Genomic DNA, 21,825 nt, shown 5'->3' with positions numbered 1-21,825 from the left:
AGTGCTCAGCTGCTAACCAAAAGATGGGTGGTTCAAATCCACCAGCTGCTCCACAGGAGAAAGATGTGGCAGTCTGCTTCTGTAAAGATTTATAGCCTTGAAAACTCCATAGGCAGTTCTCTATCCTACAGGGTCACTACCAGTCGGAATCGACTTGTCAATAGTGAGTTTGGGTCGCTTTGTTTGTTTGTTTTTCAAGGAAAAAGAGAGTCAGTGAGAAGTGTTGCGCTGATGACAATTCCTCAGTGAAGAGGGGAGTGATTTTGAGCATAGTCGCAGCTGACTGGAGGACACCTAGCAGCAACATGATGTCCTTAACTTAGATTATCTTCTTTTCTGGTTCCCATCGGTTTCTTTCTGGTTCTAGGAGAGAGCTGCCAAGTTACAGCAGAAGGCGTTTGTCAAAAATTCTGTCACATCAGCAGCTTAAGGCAGCTCTGGTTGAAACTCATGAAACAGAAAGGGCCTCAAAGTTAGGAAGAGTCTTCCGTGTCAGTGGAGAACTAGGCAAGGTTCGGCCACGTCAAAGCAGAGTCCCTAGCCCAGTGTGGCAGCTTTGGTAGCAAGGCCCAGGAGCAGAGGCGACAGCTGGAGTGGAGGACGCCCCTCAGGGAGTCCCGTGCGGCATCATGTCACGTCAGAGAATTCTGTGACGTTTCACGCCGATCCAGTCCAACACCACCTAACATTCAGATTGTTTAACTGCATCAGATACCAGATTACTGGTGGCAACCCAGACAAAATCCAAAATAGCCAAGAAGGAGCTAAGGAAATTTTAAGAGGATTGCTGCCGGCGTTATATATTAATGCATCCTACATGCCAAGCGCTGTCCTAGCTGATTACATGTGTCAAGGCATTTCATCCAACATATAACTCGGAATGTCATATAAGAAATTAAAAACCGTGATTATTTAGCTAAGAAGGAGGGTGTGGGCAGAGAGGGGAGAAAGGTTTTTTCCACCGTATTTTCTTTATGCTTTCTGGGATTTTTTAAAAACAATATTATATATAAAAAAAAAAAAATTCTCTGCTTTTAAATGCCATCTGTAGTCCTTGGCTTTAACCAGAACCAAACCCGTTGCAGTCGAGTGGATTCCGCTCACAGCGACCAGTGTGGAAATGCCCCATAGGGTGTCCAAGGAGCAGCTGATGGACTGCAACTCTTGACCTTTTTGATCAGCAGCCAAACTCTTAACCACTGTGCCACCAGGGCTCTCCCCTGTCCTTCCATCACTGTTATTTAAACTTATAAAAGACTGTCACGCCAGGTACAGCGGCCCGTCATTCAAATTGTCTCCACCGAAGACTCTGATTGGGCGGCTCGGCAGGCGCTGGTGGGCCTTCGGGAAGGGGCGGGGCGGGGCCACAGAGTAGCCCGCCGCCAGCAACCCCGGCGAGAGTCAGGCTCTCGCGGGAATCCAGAGGCCCCGGCCGCCGACCACGTGACCCCCTCGCCCCGCCCAGCTCCCGTTCCTCGAAGCGGAGGAGCCACGTTGGCGGAGCCGCTCGGTCAGGGGCGGGACCGCAGCGAGGACCGAGCGTAGTGCGTGCCCCGCCCTCCCACCCAGGGCCCGGATGAAGAGTAACGCCATTACCGCCGGAGCCTGAGAGCGCTCGCGGACGGCTAGTGGACAGTGGTCGGCTGCACCATGAGACTCCTCCCTCGCCTTCTTCTGGTTCTCCTGCTCGTGTTCCCCGCCACTTTCGTACTCAGAGGCGGCCCTGGAGGTGAGGCGAGGGCAGTGGTTGGCGGGGCTTGGCCGGGAGGGAGACGCCAGCGACGGCAACTTTGAAGTTGGGGGCTGCCACGGCTCCCGGGGTCCGGCGTCCAGTTCCCGGCCTCTGTCCGCCTTCTCACCCCCACCCCCGGCTCGTTCAGGGGCCCCAGTGCGCCGGGTGAGTCCCGGCGGGCGTCTGCGCTCGCTGCCACGCGGAGTGCGGCCAGCAGCGTCTGGCGACCTTGCCCCTGGGGCCCACGGTGCCCGCAGGTGTGGCCGGAATGGTGACCCTGGGCTTGCGCATGGGGCGAGGGGCGGCGCGGAGCGGAGCGCGGGCAGCCGGTTTCAGCACTTGTGGCCGCCTCCCGGGCGCTCCACCCCGATGCTCTCAGCCTCAAGGCTGACGTGTCGTTAGAGAGCGCGCTGGCAGTCCTCGTTCATTCATTGACTGAAGCGCACCTAAACCGTTAAAGCTGAGTGTTTTATTCCGGTCGTCTGTGCCGCTTATCAGCACCCAATCCCTGTGTGTTACCTGGAGTCTCGATTCCAGAAAGACTCCCCATCCTCACCCCACGTCTGTTCTCCTCCCACCCCGGTGGAATGTCTTTCTGTTACTCTGCCCCCTTTTTTTTCTCCAATTGTCTTTTGTTTGTGGAAACATCGTGTGATGCTGAAAAAAATAATCTTACTTCGAGATTTAAGTTTGTTTTGTGTAGGATTATTTATGTAGCCTTATTCTTCCCAACACTTAACCCGGTGTGAAAGTAATTCTTAGATGCTCTTAGAATATCCAGAGTCATGGCATCTTGCTCTCGTTGTCAATGAGTTCAATTTACTGATGTGTGAAATGAGAGAATGTCTGACTAAATGATCCCTAGAATTCCTTTCCACTCTTATCAGTTTAAGCCAGCTGTGTGGCAAAAGTGAATGATAGTGACATGTATTCGCGAATTATGTTGTCAAGAAAAGTGAAATTACTGACTTTTCTTTCGTGGGTAGAAAACCAAGTGAGAAATAAACCACAACTGCTAATGAATTCATTTGCAGATTTAAAGAGAAATTCTTTTTCTTTAGGACCTGCTTGCTGGTTTGTTCTCGTGTGGCTTTCTAAAGAAAATTTGACAATTCTGCTTGTATTAGAATCTAGACTATCTCTTTTCAGGTTTAAAAAACTTTTTAAAGAAACATCAGTTCAATATCTAAACTGAACCTAATATTTTGTAAACATTTTTTGTGAGGAATAGTTTTTCTAAAGATGTTTTCTCTCAGTTTTTCCAATTGAAAATTGTTAGACTTTGTAGGCACAAAATACTTATTAAAAAAAAATCAAACCTGTTGCTGTCAAGTCGGTTCTGACTCGTAGTGGCCGTATAGGGCAGAGTAGAACGGCTCCATAGTTTCCAAGGAGTGGCTGGTAGATTTGAACTGCCAACCTTTTGGTTAGCAGCTGTAGCTCCCAGCCACTGTGCCACCAGGGTTTCCAAATTCTTATTGGTTAACATTAAAACAAATAAAATAGTTTAATGTCCAATGAAATATAGAGTGCAGTCATTATATATATTCAGAAGTGCTCAGATTTCACGAAGTACAGTTTTAAAATTGTTTTATGTCAGACATGGATATTTTTCTTACTGGTTTTTGGAAATGATTTTTGATAAGCAGTAGAAGCTGTCTGTCTGGTGCTCCCCCTCCCCCTTTCATAATGTGTGGTTGGATGTTCTTTAATATTTGTGCAGAAACCTTAGCCAATGAGAACCCAGGGAAGCGGAATAGCCCTCAAGGGCATGGTCCTGACCATACACCGTTTTGCTGGGTATTGCAGCATATGCACTTGCTTCCTTTTCTGCTTCCCGTGTTTTTCTCTCCTCCCCTGAACTGCCACATCATCATCATTTCTGAAAAGTGTTGGAGGGCTCACTAAAACTTTGAAATCCTTTTGAGGATTTAATGTGACTTATTTATTTAGAGTACTTTTGAGCATAAAATTACAATTTATAGTTTCTTGATGTTACAGACTGTGCTTGCTCAACTTTCACTTTGTGTTTTTAAGTGTGGGGGGAGTAAAAAAAAATGTTAAGGTTTGAAGCCATATGCAAAAATAAATGCATTCTTTCTCTGCTGTCAACTGTGGAGTTTGCTGAACTGTGTTTCATTTAAGCTAGTTTTTACCGTGGGTGTAGTGCTTAGAATTACATGCTATTAAATTTAGATAGTTCTAGGTGTAGTCAACAATATTAACACTGTTTCTTACCTGGATATCGAGAATGCTGTTTTCTTTAATTGAGAATGCTTTTTTCTTTAACACTTGAGCTTTTTGTTTTAGTGGCAGGGTTTTAATTTTGGAGCTTCTTACTTTTAGAACAAACTTATTCTCTTTAATTTGCTTAACAAGATTACTTGACGTTACTAAGTGTTTTCTTTGGACTTAAGGGCATTTTTAGTTTCTGTAATTCATTTTTCAAACTGTTAAAGTGCTTTTTAAAATTAAACAGCATTTGCCATTAATACTAGAAGTGAAATCTTTTGAGTATTATTAGATGCATTATAATCTGGCATCATTCAGGTAAACTGGGATGTTAAATTACTCTTAAGGGGAAAGCTTGTTGCCTATATTTGGTATTAAAAAACGTATTCCCAGGGGAAAGGTTAACTGCTTGTTTTATACTTCATTAGGCTCATTAGCAGTGGCTCAAGATCTTACAGAGGATGAGGAAACAGTAGAAGATTCAGTAATCGAAGATGAAGATGATGAAGCTGAGGTGGAAGAAGATGAACCCACAGATTTGGTCAGTGTTACATACTATGTAGTATGTATAGAGTGTATGTATATCTGGAGGTCTGGTGGTGCAGTGGTTAAGAGCTCAGCTGCTAACCAAGAGGCTGGCAGTTCAAATCCATCATCTGCTCCTTGGAAACCCTGTGACGCAGCTCTGCTCTGTCCTGTAGGGTCACTAATAGTTGGAATCAACTCGACAATGGGTGTGGTTTTGGTTTAGAATGTATATAATACGTCTGGAATTTCTTTTTAATAGAAACAATTGGTATTAAAATTCATGCTTTTAAGGTTTGTTACTATGATTGATCAAAGTGGATTGAAGTTGGGAGAATAGGGGCCAGTTCCTTGAGGGTACAGCGTAAATGTTTTCTGAAACAGAAGGAGACGTGGAACAGAGAACCAGTCACAACCATTTGGACATGAGTGAAGGTCATGTTCTGGGAAGAGCACTGGGCATGAGTTGAGAGATTCGGGATTCATCCATTTAGCTGTCTGACTGGGCAGTTTTCATCTCTGGGTCTCACTTGCCTCCTTTCATTCATTCATTCAATAAGCAAGTATTTATTGAGTGCCTACTAAGCGTCAGGCACTTTTCTGGGTGCAGGTATGAACAAAAAACTCCTTTCCTCTGTCCTTGTGCAGTTTTCCGATGTGTGTGTGTTTTGGTGGCAGGGGGCGAGGGGCAGACAATAAACTATGTCCTCTGAAGAGTAATAAGGAGGTAAGAGCAGATGTGTTAGATTCTTCCAGCTCTGACATTTTCTTTGTAAAATCGTCCTCTGACAGTAGAAATGCTGGGCTGGAATCGGGATTGCTGCAGCATGCTTCTAGTGAATCCTGTCTGTCTTGGGCTGCTAAATCTGTCCTACAAGATTTTACTTCTTTTTTCCTCTTCCATGTGTCACCCTTGAACCTGCAACTTTTAGTGATTTTTGATTTTGTCACTTTAAGATTAAAGCACCAAATCGCCATTTTCCTGTTATGATAATATCAAAACATTTACCCTGTGTGAAGGTTTCCTCCTCTTTCGACTTACCCACATTTTTATGGAGTATGCCTCCAACTAACCGAATCTTGCTATTGTAATGATGTAATTTTTGAGTTACTGTTTTCATGCATCTTCACATAGTGTTTAATCTGAACAGAATAAAAACCAGGTGCCATCGAGTCAGCTCCAACTTATGGTGACCCCAGCTGTGTCAGAGTAGTGCCCCTACTAATTATTGTACTTTCCTAATTCCCTTCTTTTAGGAAACGTTTAGTACGTCTTTCATTCCTGTTCAGTCTTAACAACAACATTGCCTTCGATTTCAGAAAGTGAAGGCCATCGAGTGTGAATTTCTCTATACTTTCTACTACTTCTAAATGTGATTCACCATTATTCCTACATTTTATCATTAAGAATGAGTATTCCTTACTTTCTTCTAAAGCTGGCTCTACAGCCTGTGCTCCTGATCCCATCTCCTCATTTGGGATCTTAGTAGATTACTCTTTCCTTCTGTGACTTCCTGCGTTGGTTCTTCTCAGTGAGTTGTTTCCATTAAGCCACACATGTTTATATTCTGTCCTCAACCTTAAATTGCTACTCGTTTTCTTCCCCTTACCAGCGCTCTTCTGAAAGAGTAGTCTGTACAGCTTTTCTCTCCTGCTCGCTTCACTTTCATTCTCATATATCCGGTAAAACTCTTCTTCCTAGCAATCTAATTGCCAGATATCTGGCCTGTTTTCCATTGTAATCCGTTTGAGCTATTTTCTGTGGTACCCCCTCTCTTAGTTTTTCCTGCTCCACTGCTGTTTCTTGGCTTCTCTCTCTACTACCTTTTCTTCCCTCTGCTGGCCCCCTTAATGTTGGTATTTCTTGTAGTCCTGCCGTTGTTGTTTTCCTTCCTCACCAGGGCCTGTGGTTTCAACCACTTCCACTTTGTACTGATAACTTTTAGGTCTCTTTGTATCTACCCACTTAACTTACCGAGCTCCAACTGGGAATAGAGTCTTTAAGGCGTGAGACAGTCTTCGTCCTTGAGAAATCTGTCTGTTGGGGGAAAGAGTATTTTACATAAGTATATGAACATTTTCCCCCACGTGTCTGTCAGTTTGTCCTGCTGTGGGGGCTTGTGTGTTGCTGTGATGCTAGAAGCTATGCCACCGGTGTTCAGATACCAGCAGGGTCACCCATGGAGGACAGGTTTCAGCTGAGCTAGCTTCCAGACTAAGACAGAGTAGGAAGAAGGACCCAGCAGTCTACTACTGAAAAGCATTAGCCAGTGAAAACCTTATGAATAGCAGTGGAACATTGTCTGATATAGTGCTGGAAGATGAGCCCCCCAGGTTGGAAGGCACTCAAAAGATGACTGGGGAAGAGCTGCCTCCTCAAAGTAGAGTCGACCTTAATGACGTGGATGGAGTAAAGCTTTCGGGACCTTCATTTGCTGATGTGGCACGACTCAAAATGAGAAGAAACAGCTGCAAACATCCATTAATAATCGGAACCTGGAATTTACGAAGTATGAATCTAGGAAAGTTGGAAATCATCAAAAATGAAATGGAACGCATAAACATCGATATTCTAGGCATTAGTGAGCTGAAATGGACTGGTATTGACCATTTTGAATCAGACAATCATATAGTCTACTATGCTGGAAATGACAACTCAAAGAGGAATGGTGTTGCATTCATCGTTAAAAAGAACGTTTCAAGATATATCCTGAAGTACAACGCTGTCAGTGATGGGATAATACCCATACGCCTACAAGAAAGACCAGTTAATGCGACTGTTATTCAAATTTACGCACCAACCACTGGGGCCAAAGATGAAGAGATAGAAGATTTTTATCAGTTGCTGCAGTCTGAAATTGATCAAACATGCAGTCAAGATGCATTGATAATTACTGGCGATTGGAATATGAAAGTTGGAAACAAAGAAGGATCAGTAGTTGGAAAATATGGCCTTGGTGATAAAAACAATGCTGGAGATTGAGTGATAGAATTTTGCAAGACCAACGGCTTCTTCATTGCAAATACCTTCTTTCACCAACATAAACGGCGACTATACACATGGGTTTTTTGCGTATACATGTGGACCTCGCCAGATGGAACACACAGAAATCAAACTGACTACATCTGTGGAAAGAGAAGATGGAAAAGCTCAATATCATCAGTCAGAACAAGGCCAGGGGCCGACTGTGGGACAGACCATCAATTGCTCATATGCAAGTTGAAGCTGAAACTGAAGAAAATCAGAGCAAGTCCACGAGAGCCAGGATGTGACCTTGAGTATATCCCACCTGAATTTAGAGACCATCTGAAGGATAGATTTGACGCATTGAACACTAGTGACCAAAGACCAGACGAGTTGTGGAATGACATCAAGGACATCATCCATGAAGAAAGTGAGAGGTCACTGAAAAGACAGGAAAGGAAGAAAAAAACAAGATGGATCTTAGAAGAGACTCTGAAACTTGCTCTTGAGCATTGAGCAGCTAAAGCAAAAGGACGAATTGGTGAAGTAAAAGAACTGAACAGAAGATTTCAAAGGGCCTCTCGAGAAGACAAAGTAAAATATTATAATGACATGTGCAAAGAGCTGTAGATGGAAAACCAAAAGGGAAGGACACGCTCGGCGTTTCTCAAGCTGAAAGAACTGAAGAAAAAAATTCAAGCCTCGAGTTTCAATAGTGAAGGATTCCATGGGGAAAACATTAAACGACGCAGGAAGCATCAAAAGAAGATGGAAGGAATACACAGAGTCATTATACCAAAAAGAATTAGTCAATATTCAACCATTTCAAGAGGTGGCATATGATCAGGAACCGATGGTACTGAAGGAAGAAAGTCCAAGGTGCTCTGAAGGCACTGGTGAAAAACAAGGCTCCAGGAATTGATGGAATATCAATTGAGATGTTTCAACAAACAGATGCAGCGCTGGAGGTGCTCACTTGTCTATGCCAAGAAATATGGAAGACAGCTTCCTGGCCAACTGACTGGAAGAGATCCATATTTATGCCTAGTCCCAAGAAAGGTGATCCAACCGAATGTGGAGATTATAGAACAATATCATTAATACCACACACAAGCAAAATTTTGCCGCAGATCCTTCAAAAACGGCTGCAGCAGTATATCGACAGGGAACTGCCAGAAATTCAGGCTGGTTTCAGAAGAGGACATGGAACCAGGGATATCATTGATGTCAGATGGATCCTGGCTGAAAGCAGAGAATACCAGAAGGATGTTTACCTGTGTTTTCTTGACTATGCAAAGGCATTCAACTGTGTGGATCATAACAAACTATGGATAACACTGCGAAGAGTGGGAATTCCAGAATACTTAATTGTGCTCTAGAGGAACCTTTACATAGATCAAGAGGCAGTTGTTCGGACAGAACAAGGGGATACTGATTGGTTTAAAGTCAGGAAAGATGTGCATCAGGGTTGTATTCTTTCACCATACCTATTTAATCTGTATGCTGAACAAATAATCCGAGAAGCTGGACTATATGAAGAAGAATGGGGCATCATGATTGGAGGAAGATTCATTAACAACCTGCTCAAAGTAAAGAGGACTTGAAGCACTTATTAATGAAGATCAAAGACCACAGCCTTCAGTATGGATTACACCTCAACATCAAGAAAACAAAAATCCTCACAGCCGGACTAATGAACAACATCATGATAAACGGAGAAAAGATTGAAGTTGTCGAGGATTTCATTTTACTTGGATCCACAGTCAACAGCCATGGAAGCAGCAGTCAAGAAATCAAAAGACGCATTGCATTGGGTAAATCTGCTGCAAAGGACCTCTTCAAAGCGTTGAAGAGCAAAGATGTCACCCTGAAGACTAAGGTGCGCCTGACCCAAGCCATGGTATTTTCAATCACATATGCATGTGAAAGCTGGACAATGAATAAGGAAGACGGAAGGAGAGTTGACGCCTTTGAATTGTGGTGTTGGCGAAGGATATTGAACATACCATGGACTGCCAAAAGAATGAACAACCCCGTCTTGGAAGAAGCGCGGCCAAAATGCTCCTTAGAGGCAAGGTTGGTGAGACTGCATCTTACATACTTTGGACATGTTGTCAGGAGGGGTCAGTCCCTGGAGAAGGACATCATGCTTGGCAGAGTACAGGGTCAGCGGAAAAGAAGAAGTCCCTCAACGAGCTGGATTGACACAGTGGCTGCAACAATGAGCTCAATATAACAACGATTGGAAAGATGGCTCAGGACCGGGCAGTGTTTCGTTCTGTTGTGCATAGGGTCGCTATGAGACGGAACCGACTCCACAGCATTTAACAGCAACAACAACATGAACATCTCTGTAATCCTTATTGGTCCCTGGATAAGTGATGCAGCATTGATCTTTAAAGTAATAAATAGAAAATTTGGTCAAACTTTTATCAACTTTTTTGAGGTGTAATTTATGTAGCATAAAATTCAAGTATGTTAACTGTACACTTCAGTCATTTCTTCCAAATTGTGTGACTAATTCTCATGGGAAAATTCTGTTAATCATGATGGACACCTTCATAGGTAACAAGGTGCTCTAGAGCAGGGGTCAGCAAGATGTGGTCTTGGGCCAAATCTGGTCATGACCATTCTTTCACACATTTTCTGTGGCTGCTTACATGTTACAGCAGCAGAATATAGTAGCTGCAACAGGGACCTATGGCCTGAAAAGCCTAAACTATTTACCATCTGGCCCTTTACAGACAAAGCTTGTGACCCTATGCCCTAGAACCTTATAGCTCAAAGCATGGTCCGAGTACCGGCAGCATCAGTGATTCCTGGGTACTTGTTAGAAATAAAGGATTTCAGGCTTCATCCTAGACCTGAGTCAGATCAGCAAAGGCCCCCTGGGATTGGTGTGCACCTTAGAGTTTGAGGTGTGCTCAGTGATGAGGAGTAGGAAATTGAGACCACTGCTAATTCCAACAGAGTTCCAGAGAGGCACTGTTTTCTCCCAAGTCTAGTATACTTTTTATTTTTAAATGCTGTTGTATTTTTCCAATGGTAATTCCTTTTTAATCTTGTTTTTCTTAGGCAGAAGATAAAGAGGAAGAAGATTTATCTGGCGAACCTGAAGCTTCACCAAGTGCAGATACAACTATCTTATTTGTAAAAGGAGAAGGTAATATAAAAATACTAGTTTTAAGTAAGATATCAGAATTGAAAGTGACAAACTCACTTTTTGGGAAGTATTGGTAATGCATAATAAGATCTTTATTCGTGTTCTTCTTTAACGTAATAAGTATAGCATAAACAGATGGTTTTTATGAAAAAAAATTTTATGTATGAATATCCATAGCTGTGAGGTAGTATTTGTGGCATTTAAGGGGAAAAATAAATAATGCCCCTTTTAACTAGAAATTGTCTCTTTCAACAAGATTGTTTTTAAGTGTTTTTTAAACTGCCACAGCAAAGTAACTATCGTAGTTTGAACGTTAAACATTAGTGACATATTTAGGCCTTAGTTAGAGCCTCGGGTTCATTAAAAGAAAATAAATATAATGGCTTATATCTATTGAGAGCTTTATGGCAGGTATTGTTCTCAATATCTGGCATGTATTATTTAATCTTAAAAATAGTCCTGTGAATGTTGTCACTGTCATTATTCCCATCTTACAGATAAGGAAACTGGGGTTTAGCGAGGCCATGAAAGTTGTCCGGAGTTACCCAGTTAGTAAATAGTTTGTGGAGACAGGATGCAGACCCAAATTTGTCTAACCCCAAAACCTGTGAGACGCTGGGTGAATCTCAGCTCTGTCAAGTACAATACAGTTAACTGAGGACTTCATATTGGAAGTTGAGAATTTTCTTCATCTTCTCAATTTTCTGTTTTATTTCAGTGTACTTTCTAGCCATACACCTACAAAAAGTATAATTTGATTAAAAGATTTTTTTTCTGTTTCTGTAGCTGCTTACTTAGGTTTTAGCTTCAAAACGCATTTTGACTAATTAAAGTGCATAGTTACTGCCTGATTGACTTTGTATGACACAGTGAATATTACAATTTCAGGTAGATTCAGTGAACCTCTTAATAGACTATCTTTCTGTCTTTCTGCTCTACCGTTCTCTGTGCACAGATACCAGATAGTGAGCTGGAGGGGAAGATGACTTCACTAAGCCATGTAGCCCCACTGTGATAATCTTACTACCAGAAGTACACAGCTCCTGAGATCACATGATTTGGATGTGATCCGGTCTGAAATTGAGATGCTCAGTTGCATTCTTAAGTTGGGATATTAAATAGCTTTATAGACAAAATGGTTTCAGCTTGGAATCAGCTGCAGTCCATTACTAGCTGGTGGTTGACTGGAGTGTTCTTTTGAAAAGGGTTCTGAAAATAGAGTCCACGCTCAGCAGGAAAAGGTGCCAGAATCCACTAGTAATGCCTACTTTTTATTTTGTTCTTTTTGAGTGTTTTCTAATTTTTCTGTCTCTATTTTGTGTCTTAGATTTTCCAGCAAATAACATTGTGAAGTTCCTGGTAGGCTTTACAAACAAGGGTACAGAGGACTTTGTGGTTGAATCTCTAGATGCCTCGTTCCGCTATCCTCAGGACTACCAGTTTTATATCCAGAATTTCACAGCTCTTCCTCTGAACACTGTCGTGCCACCCCAGAGACAGGCAACCTTTGAGTACTCCTTCATTCCTGCAGAGCCCATGGGTGGACGACCCTTTGGTCTGGTCATCAATCTGAACTACAAAGATTTGACTGTAAGGCCCTCTAAACCTTCATTTATTTAAAGAGAGGGATTCGGAAAACTGACATTGCCTTATAAATATTTCTGTATTTGTTCATTGAAGTTCCTGTTTTGTGGTTGAAACTGTGATAAGATGCTAAAAAAAAAAAAACCTACTGCCTTTGAGTCAATTCTGATTCATAGCGACCCTATAGGACAGAGTAGAACTGCCCCATAGAGTTTTCCAGGAGCGCCTGGTGGATTCGAACTGCCGACTTAGGGAGGCAAAAATAAATTGCGTATCTGTCTTCAGGTTTGTAAATCCATAAACAGGCACTATTGCAGAGCAGAGTGAAAAGCGATATAGGCTAGAGATAGGTGTGCCCTGCTGTACTATGACTTCAGCTGTGTCTCAGAAGGAAAAGAAGCTGTAAGCCACCCGGTAGAGTACACTCCTTATTCAGATGTGAATGCATGTTAAGTGATTTGCTTTGTACTTCCTTTTGTTGCTTGCATTTTTGCCTGTTTTACTGCTTCTGTTTTTAAGTTCAGAACCCTGGTGTCTCAGTGGTTAAGCACTCACCCGCTAACCAAAAGGTCAGTGGTTCGAACCCACCAGCCACTTCACATGAAAAAGATGTGGCAGTATGCTTCCGTAAAGATTACAGCCTTAGAAACCCTATGGGGCAGTTCTACTCTGTATCGTAAGGTTATTGTGAGTCAGAATTGACTTCAATGGCAATGGGTCCTTGTTTTGGTATTTGTAAGTTTTAAGAACTTGCTGGAACTGTTCCATCATTTTATATATTCGCGGATAAAATATAACCAAATATTTTTAAGGTAGTTTTAACAGCACAGTTTATTGTTTTGATTTATGGGAACCAGATAGCCTAATCCAAGCTCTGATGTCATTCCAATGATGTTTGCTATGTATATTACATATCCAGTGAATGAATGAAAGAAACTCACCAGAATTTTACTGCTGGAAGTTGACCTCTTGATGCCAACTATTCTAGCCTCCTTCAAATGAGAGCACATTTAAACCATTTCTTTTTCAAAATTTTTTCAGAGAAGAAAATTCATCCTCTTTTGGAAGCTTACTCAATGTTTTCATCACCCCAGTGTCAACATGTCTCCCTTATGTCTGAGTTAAATTTCTCTTACTGCCGTTAAGTTTTCTTTTTGTCCTTAGAAGAGGGGAAGAAGGGTTTTTCATCCTTCTGTCTTCAAAATAATGTATTAAGCTTCCTCAGCTTTATAGTTAAATAGCGGGAAGAATTACTTACTTCATCTTGCTTTTAAGTAAAATGAAAGTTAATCCAACAGGCTGGTCTTATGGGGAAACTCAATTGGCATAACAAAGTTCATAATGTTCTACATCCTGGTTTGGTGAGTATTGTCTGGGGTCTTAAAAACTTGCAAGTGGTCATCTAACAAACAACTATTGGTCTCTATTTGTCTGGAACAAAAGAATGAAGGAAACCAAAGCTTCAAAGAAGAATCTAGTCCAGAGGACTAATAGCCCACATGAGCCACGGCTTCATCTAGCCTGAGACCAGAAAAACTAGATGGTGCCTAGCTACCACTACCGATGGCTTTAACCAGGGACAGAATAAAAGGTCCTGGATAGAAAGGGAGAAAAATGTAGGAAAAAAACTCAAATTCCTAAAAAAGGCCAGACTTACTGCACCATTACAGACTCGAGGAACCCCTAGAACTACCACCCTAAGATACCCTTGTAACCTGGAACTGAAGCCACTCTGAATGGTCACCTTTCATCTAAATAATAGATTGGCATATAAAATAAACAGGATTGCTCATGAATGCTGTGCTTCCTTAAATAATCAGCTGTATGAGATCAAACAGTCAGCATTTACCCTAAAACAAAGATGAGATGCCAGGGAGGGGCAAGACAACTAGATTAATGGAAACAGGACAAAAAGTGGAGATAATGAAAATGTAGACACATTGTCATGAAACAAGTTGTATAAAAATTGTCCAATGGGAACTTAATTTGCTATGTACACTTTCAACTAAAACACAACAAAATATTTTTTAAAAAGTTAACCCAACAGGCATATATATAGTTTCAGTTCGATTTTGGCTGTTACTTTCATTGGTGTGTTCTGATTCCTGGAATTGTCCAAGTAGAGGAATGCAACTTGAAAGATCTTGAAGTGAAACTTAGAGTTTAACAATAGATGACAATTTTGAAAAAGTACTACTTTTGCATGAAGCATCAAACGCTCAGAACAGCTGTCTATGTATAGTCCCAGTGATTGAAAAGTGAAATGGTTTTGAACTAACAAAATTCTTTCTGATTGATAAAAGATCACAACAGAAAGATATTTGGTAGATGCTGAAATTCGCCAATCCATTTATTACAAAGAAATTAGTTTTCAGGCCATTGTCAGTTGAGAACATGAATTTAACTTTTCTTCAGTTCGAGTTCTTAGAATAATCTGCTGTAGCATTTTCATGTTTTCCTTTATTGGGAAGCAGCAGGAGCTGGGGTTTCTCGTTTTTATTTCCTGCTTTCTTACACCACCTTCCCAAAAAGAAAGTAGGGCACAGCTTCAGTAAAGTGGGAGACGTTTTGTAGGAGAAGGTAAAGTGATAACGTTGAGTCCCTGATGTTGAGTAATGCAGTTATCTATTCATTTTGTTGAGTCTTACTGACCATCTAAGTGATGAGAAAACTATATGTCTATCATTACGGAATGGTTTTTAAGAAATCTTGTCAGTTTTCATTTTTTCAGTACATTTCAGTTTTTTTTTTTTTTTTGGTCTTTTAAACAGGGCAATGTATTCCAAGATGCTGTCTTCAATCAAACAGTTACAATCATTGAAAGAGAGGATGGGTTAGATGGAGAAACGTAAGTGAAGGTTGCAATATTACGTAGATCTTGATTTTGTAAACCAGGATTAGAAGGCTTGCTCCTGTCAAATTTTTTAATTGGTAAAAATTGTTTAGGCTGTGTAGATTTAGTGAAACCCTGACTACGCAGTCCGTACTTTTGATGATTCTTACAACTATTAATGCCAAGCTAGGAAAGATAGTTAAAACAGACAAATTTTTTTTAAGTAACTGGCTCTGTCACTCTTTCTGAATTCTTTTCCACCCCAGGCTCTCAAACTGCCCATCAGCTTAAGCTAAGTTGCATGCCTCTAGAATTGCTATTGAAAACAAATGAGGTTTTATCTTGAAAACTATTAGTGTTCTTTACAGAGGTTTATATTACGAATAATGAGCCATCACTTACTGTATACTTATATCTAAAGTGGTTGTTAAAGTGTAGAAAATAATATTTGAAGGAGACAACACCTAATGTGTCTGTTTTAAACTGAGCCTTGAATTTAACATAGCTTATAAGTAATGATGTATTTATAACATACTTTATAAGTAATTCATCTTAGATCATAGAATGGATTTTTTTTATTGACTAGTTACTGTTAAAGCTAAAGTAAACCTGAATCTAAGTTGAACTTAAAAATACTTTTTATCCTTTTTTTTTCCCTTGAGTTATTTGGAAAGCTTTTATATCATGTGTTAGAATTATAGTTGTAATTAGCTGTGGTATTTCCAATTAATTAAAGCAAATTTATATATTTTTTTGTTATATCAGAATATTTATGTACATGTTCCTTGCTGGTCTTGGGCTGCTGGTTGTTGTTGGCCTTCATCAACTCCTAGAATCTAGAAAGGTAATTATAGATGAGTGCTCTGGGCTTGTGTACTGCCAGGTGTGTTGTGCCTTTTTAAAAGAAAACCTGAAGATGAGACTCAAATTCAGATTTAATTTTTTCATTTGTTACATTTTTTTCATGGATATGTTATTTTATACGTAAGCAGCTCAGCTTTCAGTATATTTCCTTTAATACAGAAGAGATAATTTAAACCGGAGAGATAAGTTTTAAGCAATTAAAGAGGGCCTTTCGTTTTTCGTTTGAAAAGTAGCCCTGGTGGCACAGTGGTTAAGAGCTCAGCTGCAAACCAAAAGGTCAACAGTTCGAATCCACCAACCACTCCTTGAAAACCCTATGGAGCAGTTCTACTCTGTCCTGTAGGGTCACTATGAGTCAGAATCAACTTAACAGCAAAGGGGTTGGTTTTTGGTTGGTTTCATTTGAAAAAGGGTTTGGCTGTATTTGTTCTACAGGTGGGCGTTTTTTGTTAGAATAGTAAAATGGTAACATCAGAGTATCTGTTGTAACCATGATTTCTCGCTCTGGACTTTGTCACTGTTTCTTCCACTGTGTCCTCATTTCACTTCTCTTCCCCTTTTGCTTCATCCACTACTCCCAGCCCCCACAAAACAAACAAAACCCCAAAAATACACTATTCCTCTCCGTGGAAAAGTATAGTGCTATTTATTTCCATCAAATCTGTATTAAAATTAGCAGTGTTATTAATATGCATTTTCTTTTTAAAACAGAAATGTTAATTTACGTAACTTTCTTTGCTGCATTTTGTAATAGTCAGCATTTTTGCTATAACTGTAAGTATTGGGTACATCACCTTTTTTTCCATTTGAATGAAACCATCTTTTAATTGTTTCTGTGTATTCAGAGTCTAATTTGTACACGGTATACTTAATACTCTGGCTCTTACGTAGGTAGCCTTGCGGGTATTTGTTTTTAGGGGGAAGGGGACTAAAGAATGGAATTGAATCACTTTTCTACTTCCTAGCCCTTCTGCTACAAATACTCTCAGGAGAAAGTTTGGGTTACAGCTTAAATGAGTTTTTATGTTCTTGTTTTTTCTGTGTCATTTTTTTCAGTGTATTCAGCTAACAGTTCAGAAACTGCATTCCTGCAGCAATTCAGTAATTATCCTGAGTTTTGTTGAATATGAAAATAAATTTATTTTTCATTAAATTTGATTCTCAAAGGGGAAAAAAACTATTGTATAAATAGAATTTCTCATTTGGTTCACCAGTCGTGTCGTATATGAAGCTTTATGGCAAAGGAAAAGATCCCTCTGTAGCCTGAGAATAAATAATTACTGTGGGGATTTGCTAGATAACAATTTTTCCCTTCTAATTATTATTACGATTTTTTTTTTTAGTAAGAATATATTTTAAACCTGGAAAAGAAAAATACTTATCTCTAAAGTACCTTTTAAATATGTTTCTGTGTTCTTTTAGCGCAAGAGACCCATACAGAAAGTAGAAATGGGTACGTCAAGTCAGAATGATGTTGATATGAGTTGGATTCCTCAGGAAACTTTGAATCAGATCAGTAAGTGCTTTAAAGACTTTGCTAGGAAGTTTTTGTCTTAATATCTTAGATTTAGCAAAAAATGCTTGCTTGATACCATTTAAAATTCATCTCTCCATTACTTCTGTAGAATCTAGTATAATGATTATGAAGACTTTCAAAGACTTAGTCAATGTGATTTTTTTTTATACTTTAATTTAGAAATGCTTCCAATCCTGCGGTTTATTTACAAATGTGTGAATTCTCTATATTCCTAATCTTTTTCCTGTCTCTCTTCTTTCCTGTTGCATCAGTGCAGAGTAGAAGAGGTGAGGCAATTAATTTTTTTTAATGGTGTTTGCAGTAGTATTGGGGGCTCTTGTCTATAGCATGTGAATACATCAAGTTTAATGAGTGATGGAATGGTTTTCTAGTATTGTGCTTACTGGAAAAACTAGTCACTACAGCTTGAAAGAATAAACATGAAATTAATACCTAACGGATATATTTCAGTTCTGTTACATATGCAGTTAGCTAAAATATTAATCTGTAGAAAGGATTTTTTTTCTAATTGTAGAAGAACTTCTAAAAAAAGTTACAAAAGGCATATGAGCTTACTGTAAAAAACTAAACGGTCTAGAAGTGAAAAAGCTAAGATCGTCTCCTGGCTCCACTAATCCCACTTTGGTGTTAAGTTTGTGTATTATTCTAGGTATTTTCTATACGTATATAAGCATGTATATCTGTGGTTTCTGTGTGAGTGTTTTGCAGAAATGAGATCCTACTGTACACACTTGATTTTTCATGCCCTGGATATCCTTATGCTAATGACATGTTCCTTTACTTCATTCTCTTAATAACTACATGGTATTCCTACATATGTGTGTTCTAATAGGGTAAACCTCTTTTAGGTGGAAGGATATTTAAGTCATTTTCAGTTTTTCACTATTACAAATACAGTAATTAATATTTTTATGTATAAATTTGTAGGATACATTCTTAAAAGTGGAAGTTAGGTCGAAGGTTGTATATATTTAAGTTTTTATGGGAAGTGTCAACACTTCCCTCCAAAAGATAGGACCAGTTTCTGTTTTTAACAGCGTACAATATTGCTTGCTTCTCCTCCACCCTCGCTAATCATTCTCAAGTGTTATCAAATGTTGTAGTCTGTCAGTGTGTTAAATGGGAAATAGCATCTCATGAGGTTGGACTTCCTCACACTTAAATGTACTGACCATTTAGTATTTCATTTCCTGGGAATTGGCTGTTCAAGTCCTTTCCAGTTTAAAAAATTGAATCTTTTTTTAATGCTTCCTGTGGGCTCTTGGTATTGAAACATAATTACAGTATGGTAGGCGCTTTATTACAACTGGCTGCAGAGTAACGAGACCATAGGAGGGACCTTGTCCCTCCAGGAGAGCTTGGAAAGCATTCACAGGAGGAGTTCATGTCCCGAAAGCTTGGCGATAAGGAGTTTTCAAGGTTTTGTGTGCTAGGCTAAGGACAGTTGACTTACCTTCTAGGTAAAAGGGAGTCAGATTGTTGTTAGGTGCTGCTGAGTTGATATTGAATCATGGTGACCCCATGTAACAAACATTAATATTTTTGCTTAATTTTGTGTGTTTTTGTATATTGTTTCTCTTACGCTTGATTTTTTAGAGCAGTGGTTCTTAAACTTTAATATGCATCAGAATCACCTGGAAGCCTTGTTGAACACAGATTGCTGGGCCCCACCTCCAGAGGTTCAGATTCAGTAGGTCTAGGGTGGGACCCAAGAATTTGCATGGACTACATACACTTTGAAAACCTTTTTTGTTAGAACGTGGCTTTCTTAAAGGAGTTGAGTCAGGTTGCTAGTGACTTAGGAAGAAGTAGTCATTGTGTTTGGAAGACAGGACATGTACTTTGCATATTTGAGGGCGGAGTGAAGAAAACCAAGGGAATTTTGAAGATCATGGAGCAGGAGGTGTGCATGGAAGCAGAGGCTCCAACCTGTTGCTGCGAAGTCGATTCTGACTCAAAGTGACCCTATAGGACAGAGTAGAACTGCCCCATAGAGTTTCCAAGGAGTGGCTGGTGGATTTGAACTGCCAACCTCTTGGTTAGCAGCCAGGTTCTTCACCACTGCGCCACCAGGGCTTCTGGAGGCTCCAAGTTTGGTGAACTTAGCTTTGGAGAGGGCTGGCATAATAATTAGTGTGTTTAAAAGGCTTAATGTCACTTTGTCATACTGGGGGGGTTTGTGTGTTGGCTGTGATGCTGGAAGCTGTGCCATCGGCATACAGATACTAGCAGGGTTACCCATTGTGGACAGATTTCAACTGAACTTCCGGGCTAAGACAGACTAGGAAAAAGCAACTGGCAGTCTACTTCTGAAAGGAGTTAGCCAGTGAAAAGCTTATGAATAGCAGCAGAGCATTGCATGATACAGTGCCTGCAGATGAGCCCCTCAGATTGAAAGACACTCAAAAGACACAGGAGGGGTCAGTCCCTGGAGGAGGACATCATGCTTGGTAAAGTAGAGGGTCAGCAAAAAAGAGGAAGACCCTTTATAAGTTGGATTAACACAGTGGCTGCAACAGGGGGCTCAAGCATAACAACAATTGTGAGGATAGTGCAGGACCAGGTAGTATTTCCTTCTGTTACACGTAGGGTCGCTATGAGTCAGAACCAACTCAATGGCACCTAGCAACAACATTTAATATAGCAAGAACTTTCTCATCTCCATCTCACTTATCAGAATATAAGGGAAGGAGGGGTGGTTTGAAACAGTTTGAGCCTATTACTAAGCATTTTTTTTCCTAATACCTTTGGCATTTCACATTAGGGTGCCTGAGCATCCCTGAAGTTAGGGAAGTTAAAGCAAATACATACAATTGGAAGTCTTTAACTGTGACAGGTTAGCTGATTTTAATAGAAAAGCATGGGATCTGTGCATAGGGAAACCCTAATCAGAAGCTGTAAAAAGGAAGTCTTTTGTATAATTTGAGTTTCTTGTTAACTTGGGCTAATTAGAAAACTTGTGACTTAAATCTCTTTAATAAAAGTTATTTATATAGTACTGCTCCCTAGGTGGGATAGAAAGTTAGACTGGCTGTGCAGTCTAAGAACAAGGATGTAAGTGAATTTAAGTTTTGCTAAAAATGTTTCCTTTGTTCTAAAAATGGAGAAAGTTGTAGTGATTTAAGCTTTTACTGTAATGAAGTAGGTGGATGTCGAAAACCTTCTTTCAGTGGGCAGAGCGGAGGCTTCAGGTCGACCCCGTTATTCAGTATCTTGGGAGCAACGTGTTTCCTTGTGCTTAACTGATTGTTTTCCTGTGTAGTTTAAGCTTTCCTTTTAAAAGCTAAAATATTTTGGTCCTGAATATTTTGTTGGATTTTTATTTTTCCTTTCATTTTTTTAGTTTTAGGGGGAAGTGTTAGGTAGGGAATTGTTTTTTGTTAGCTGAGAAGCATCATTACACACATCAGTTATTGACCTTTGCTGAAATAAAGTGCCACTTTTTAACCGTTTGGTATTTGGAGCCATTTTCCCAAAAGCTAAATGACCCCAAAATGCTACCTTACTCTGTTTCTCATTTGTCTGCTTCCAAACTCTGATGTGCTAGACACCAGATAATTGAGGTTTTTAAACTCGCTGTTAGGGTAAGCTGAATTGGCTGCCTTAACTGTGTGTTTGAAAAGGATGCTGCAGGGCCTCAGAGGCCCACTTCCATGTGCAGGTGATTGAAATTGTTGGAAGTCAGTAATCACCACTCTACATCTACTTGTTCACAGTTGATGTTCATACAGATTGCTGTTTGATTCTAGAGTACTTTTTGAAGTACTTTTTTTTTAACCCTCAGAGGTGAGATTATATTCAGCATACTGGTTATTTTTTTTGTGTGTGTGTGATTGGTTAATTGTGTAAGGGCAGCGGTTCTTAGCCTTTTTTAAGTACCTTTTTGAAAATCTGATGAAAGTTGGAGACTTTCTTCATTATAGGAATGCATCCGTGCTCAGACTTTTGAACTTGGTTTTAGTCAAGTTCAAAAACCCCCTGTAGCCCACCTATTACTAATCTGTTTAATAGAGTATTGAGGTCAATTTTCATGTGATTTATGGACTCAGTCTTAACTAACTCTTAAGCAGACTATTCGTTTAAGCAGAATTTTTATTCTTTTTTGATAAACATTTACTATATATATTTTAAATATAGGTATAGTGTTTGGAAAATAGAAATAAAGATGTTTTGGGTAGCTTTTTTATCTTTCCTATCATTATTCAGGAAATGCTTACAAATGAACCCCATCCACCCATTGACCCATTGCCATTGAGTTGATTCCGACTCATAGCGACCCTATAGGATGGAGTAGAACTGCCCCATAGGGTTTCCAAGGAGCACCTGGTGAATTTGAACTGCCAACCCTTTGGTTAGCAGCTGTAGCACTTAACCACTACGCCACCAGGGT

General features: G+C 40.1%; 1 protein-coding gene across 2 annotated transcripts in view; it reads left to right on the top strand.

The window, feature by feature from the left end:
- Positions 1–1,560: 1,560 nt before the first annotated feature.
- Positions 1,561–21,825, top strand: part of SSR1 (signal sequence receptor subunit 1) — a 36,658-nt gene continuing 16,393 nt past the window's right edge. For both annotated transcript variants that reach the window (XM_049883153.1, XM_049883162.1), the window contains exons 1-7: positions 1,561–1,729; positions 4,393–4,505; positions 10,530–10,617; positions 11,945–12,207; positions 14,973–15,049; positions 15,800–15,878; positions 17,321–17,414. In XM_049883153.1, the coding sequence (XP_049739110.1) occupies positions 1,651–1,729; positions 4,393–4,505; positions 10,530–10,617; positions 11,945–12,207; positions 14,973–15,049; positions 15,800–15,878; positions 17,321–17,414 (793 nt within the window). In that variant the 5' untranslated portion in view covers positions 1,561–1,650. The remainder of the gene's footprint in view (positions 1,730–4,392; positions 4,506–10,529; positions 10,618–11,944; positions 12,208–14,972; positions 15,050–15,799; positions 15,879–17,320; positions 17,415–21,825) is intronic.

This window comes from Elephas maximus, chromosome 1 (assembly GCF_024166365.1).
Source record: "Elephas maximus indicus isolate mEleMax1 chromosome 1, mEleMax1 primary haplotype, whole genome shotgun sequence".
Lineage (NCBI taxonomy): Eukaryota > Metazoa > Chordata > Mammalia > Proboscidea > Elephantidae > Elephas > Elephas maximus.
The sequence above is the reverse complement of the archived record's forward strand: the minus strand, read 5'-3'. Positions and strand labels throughout refer to the sequence as shown.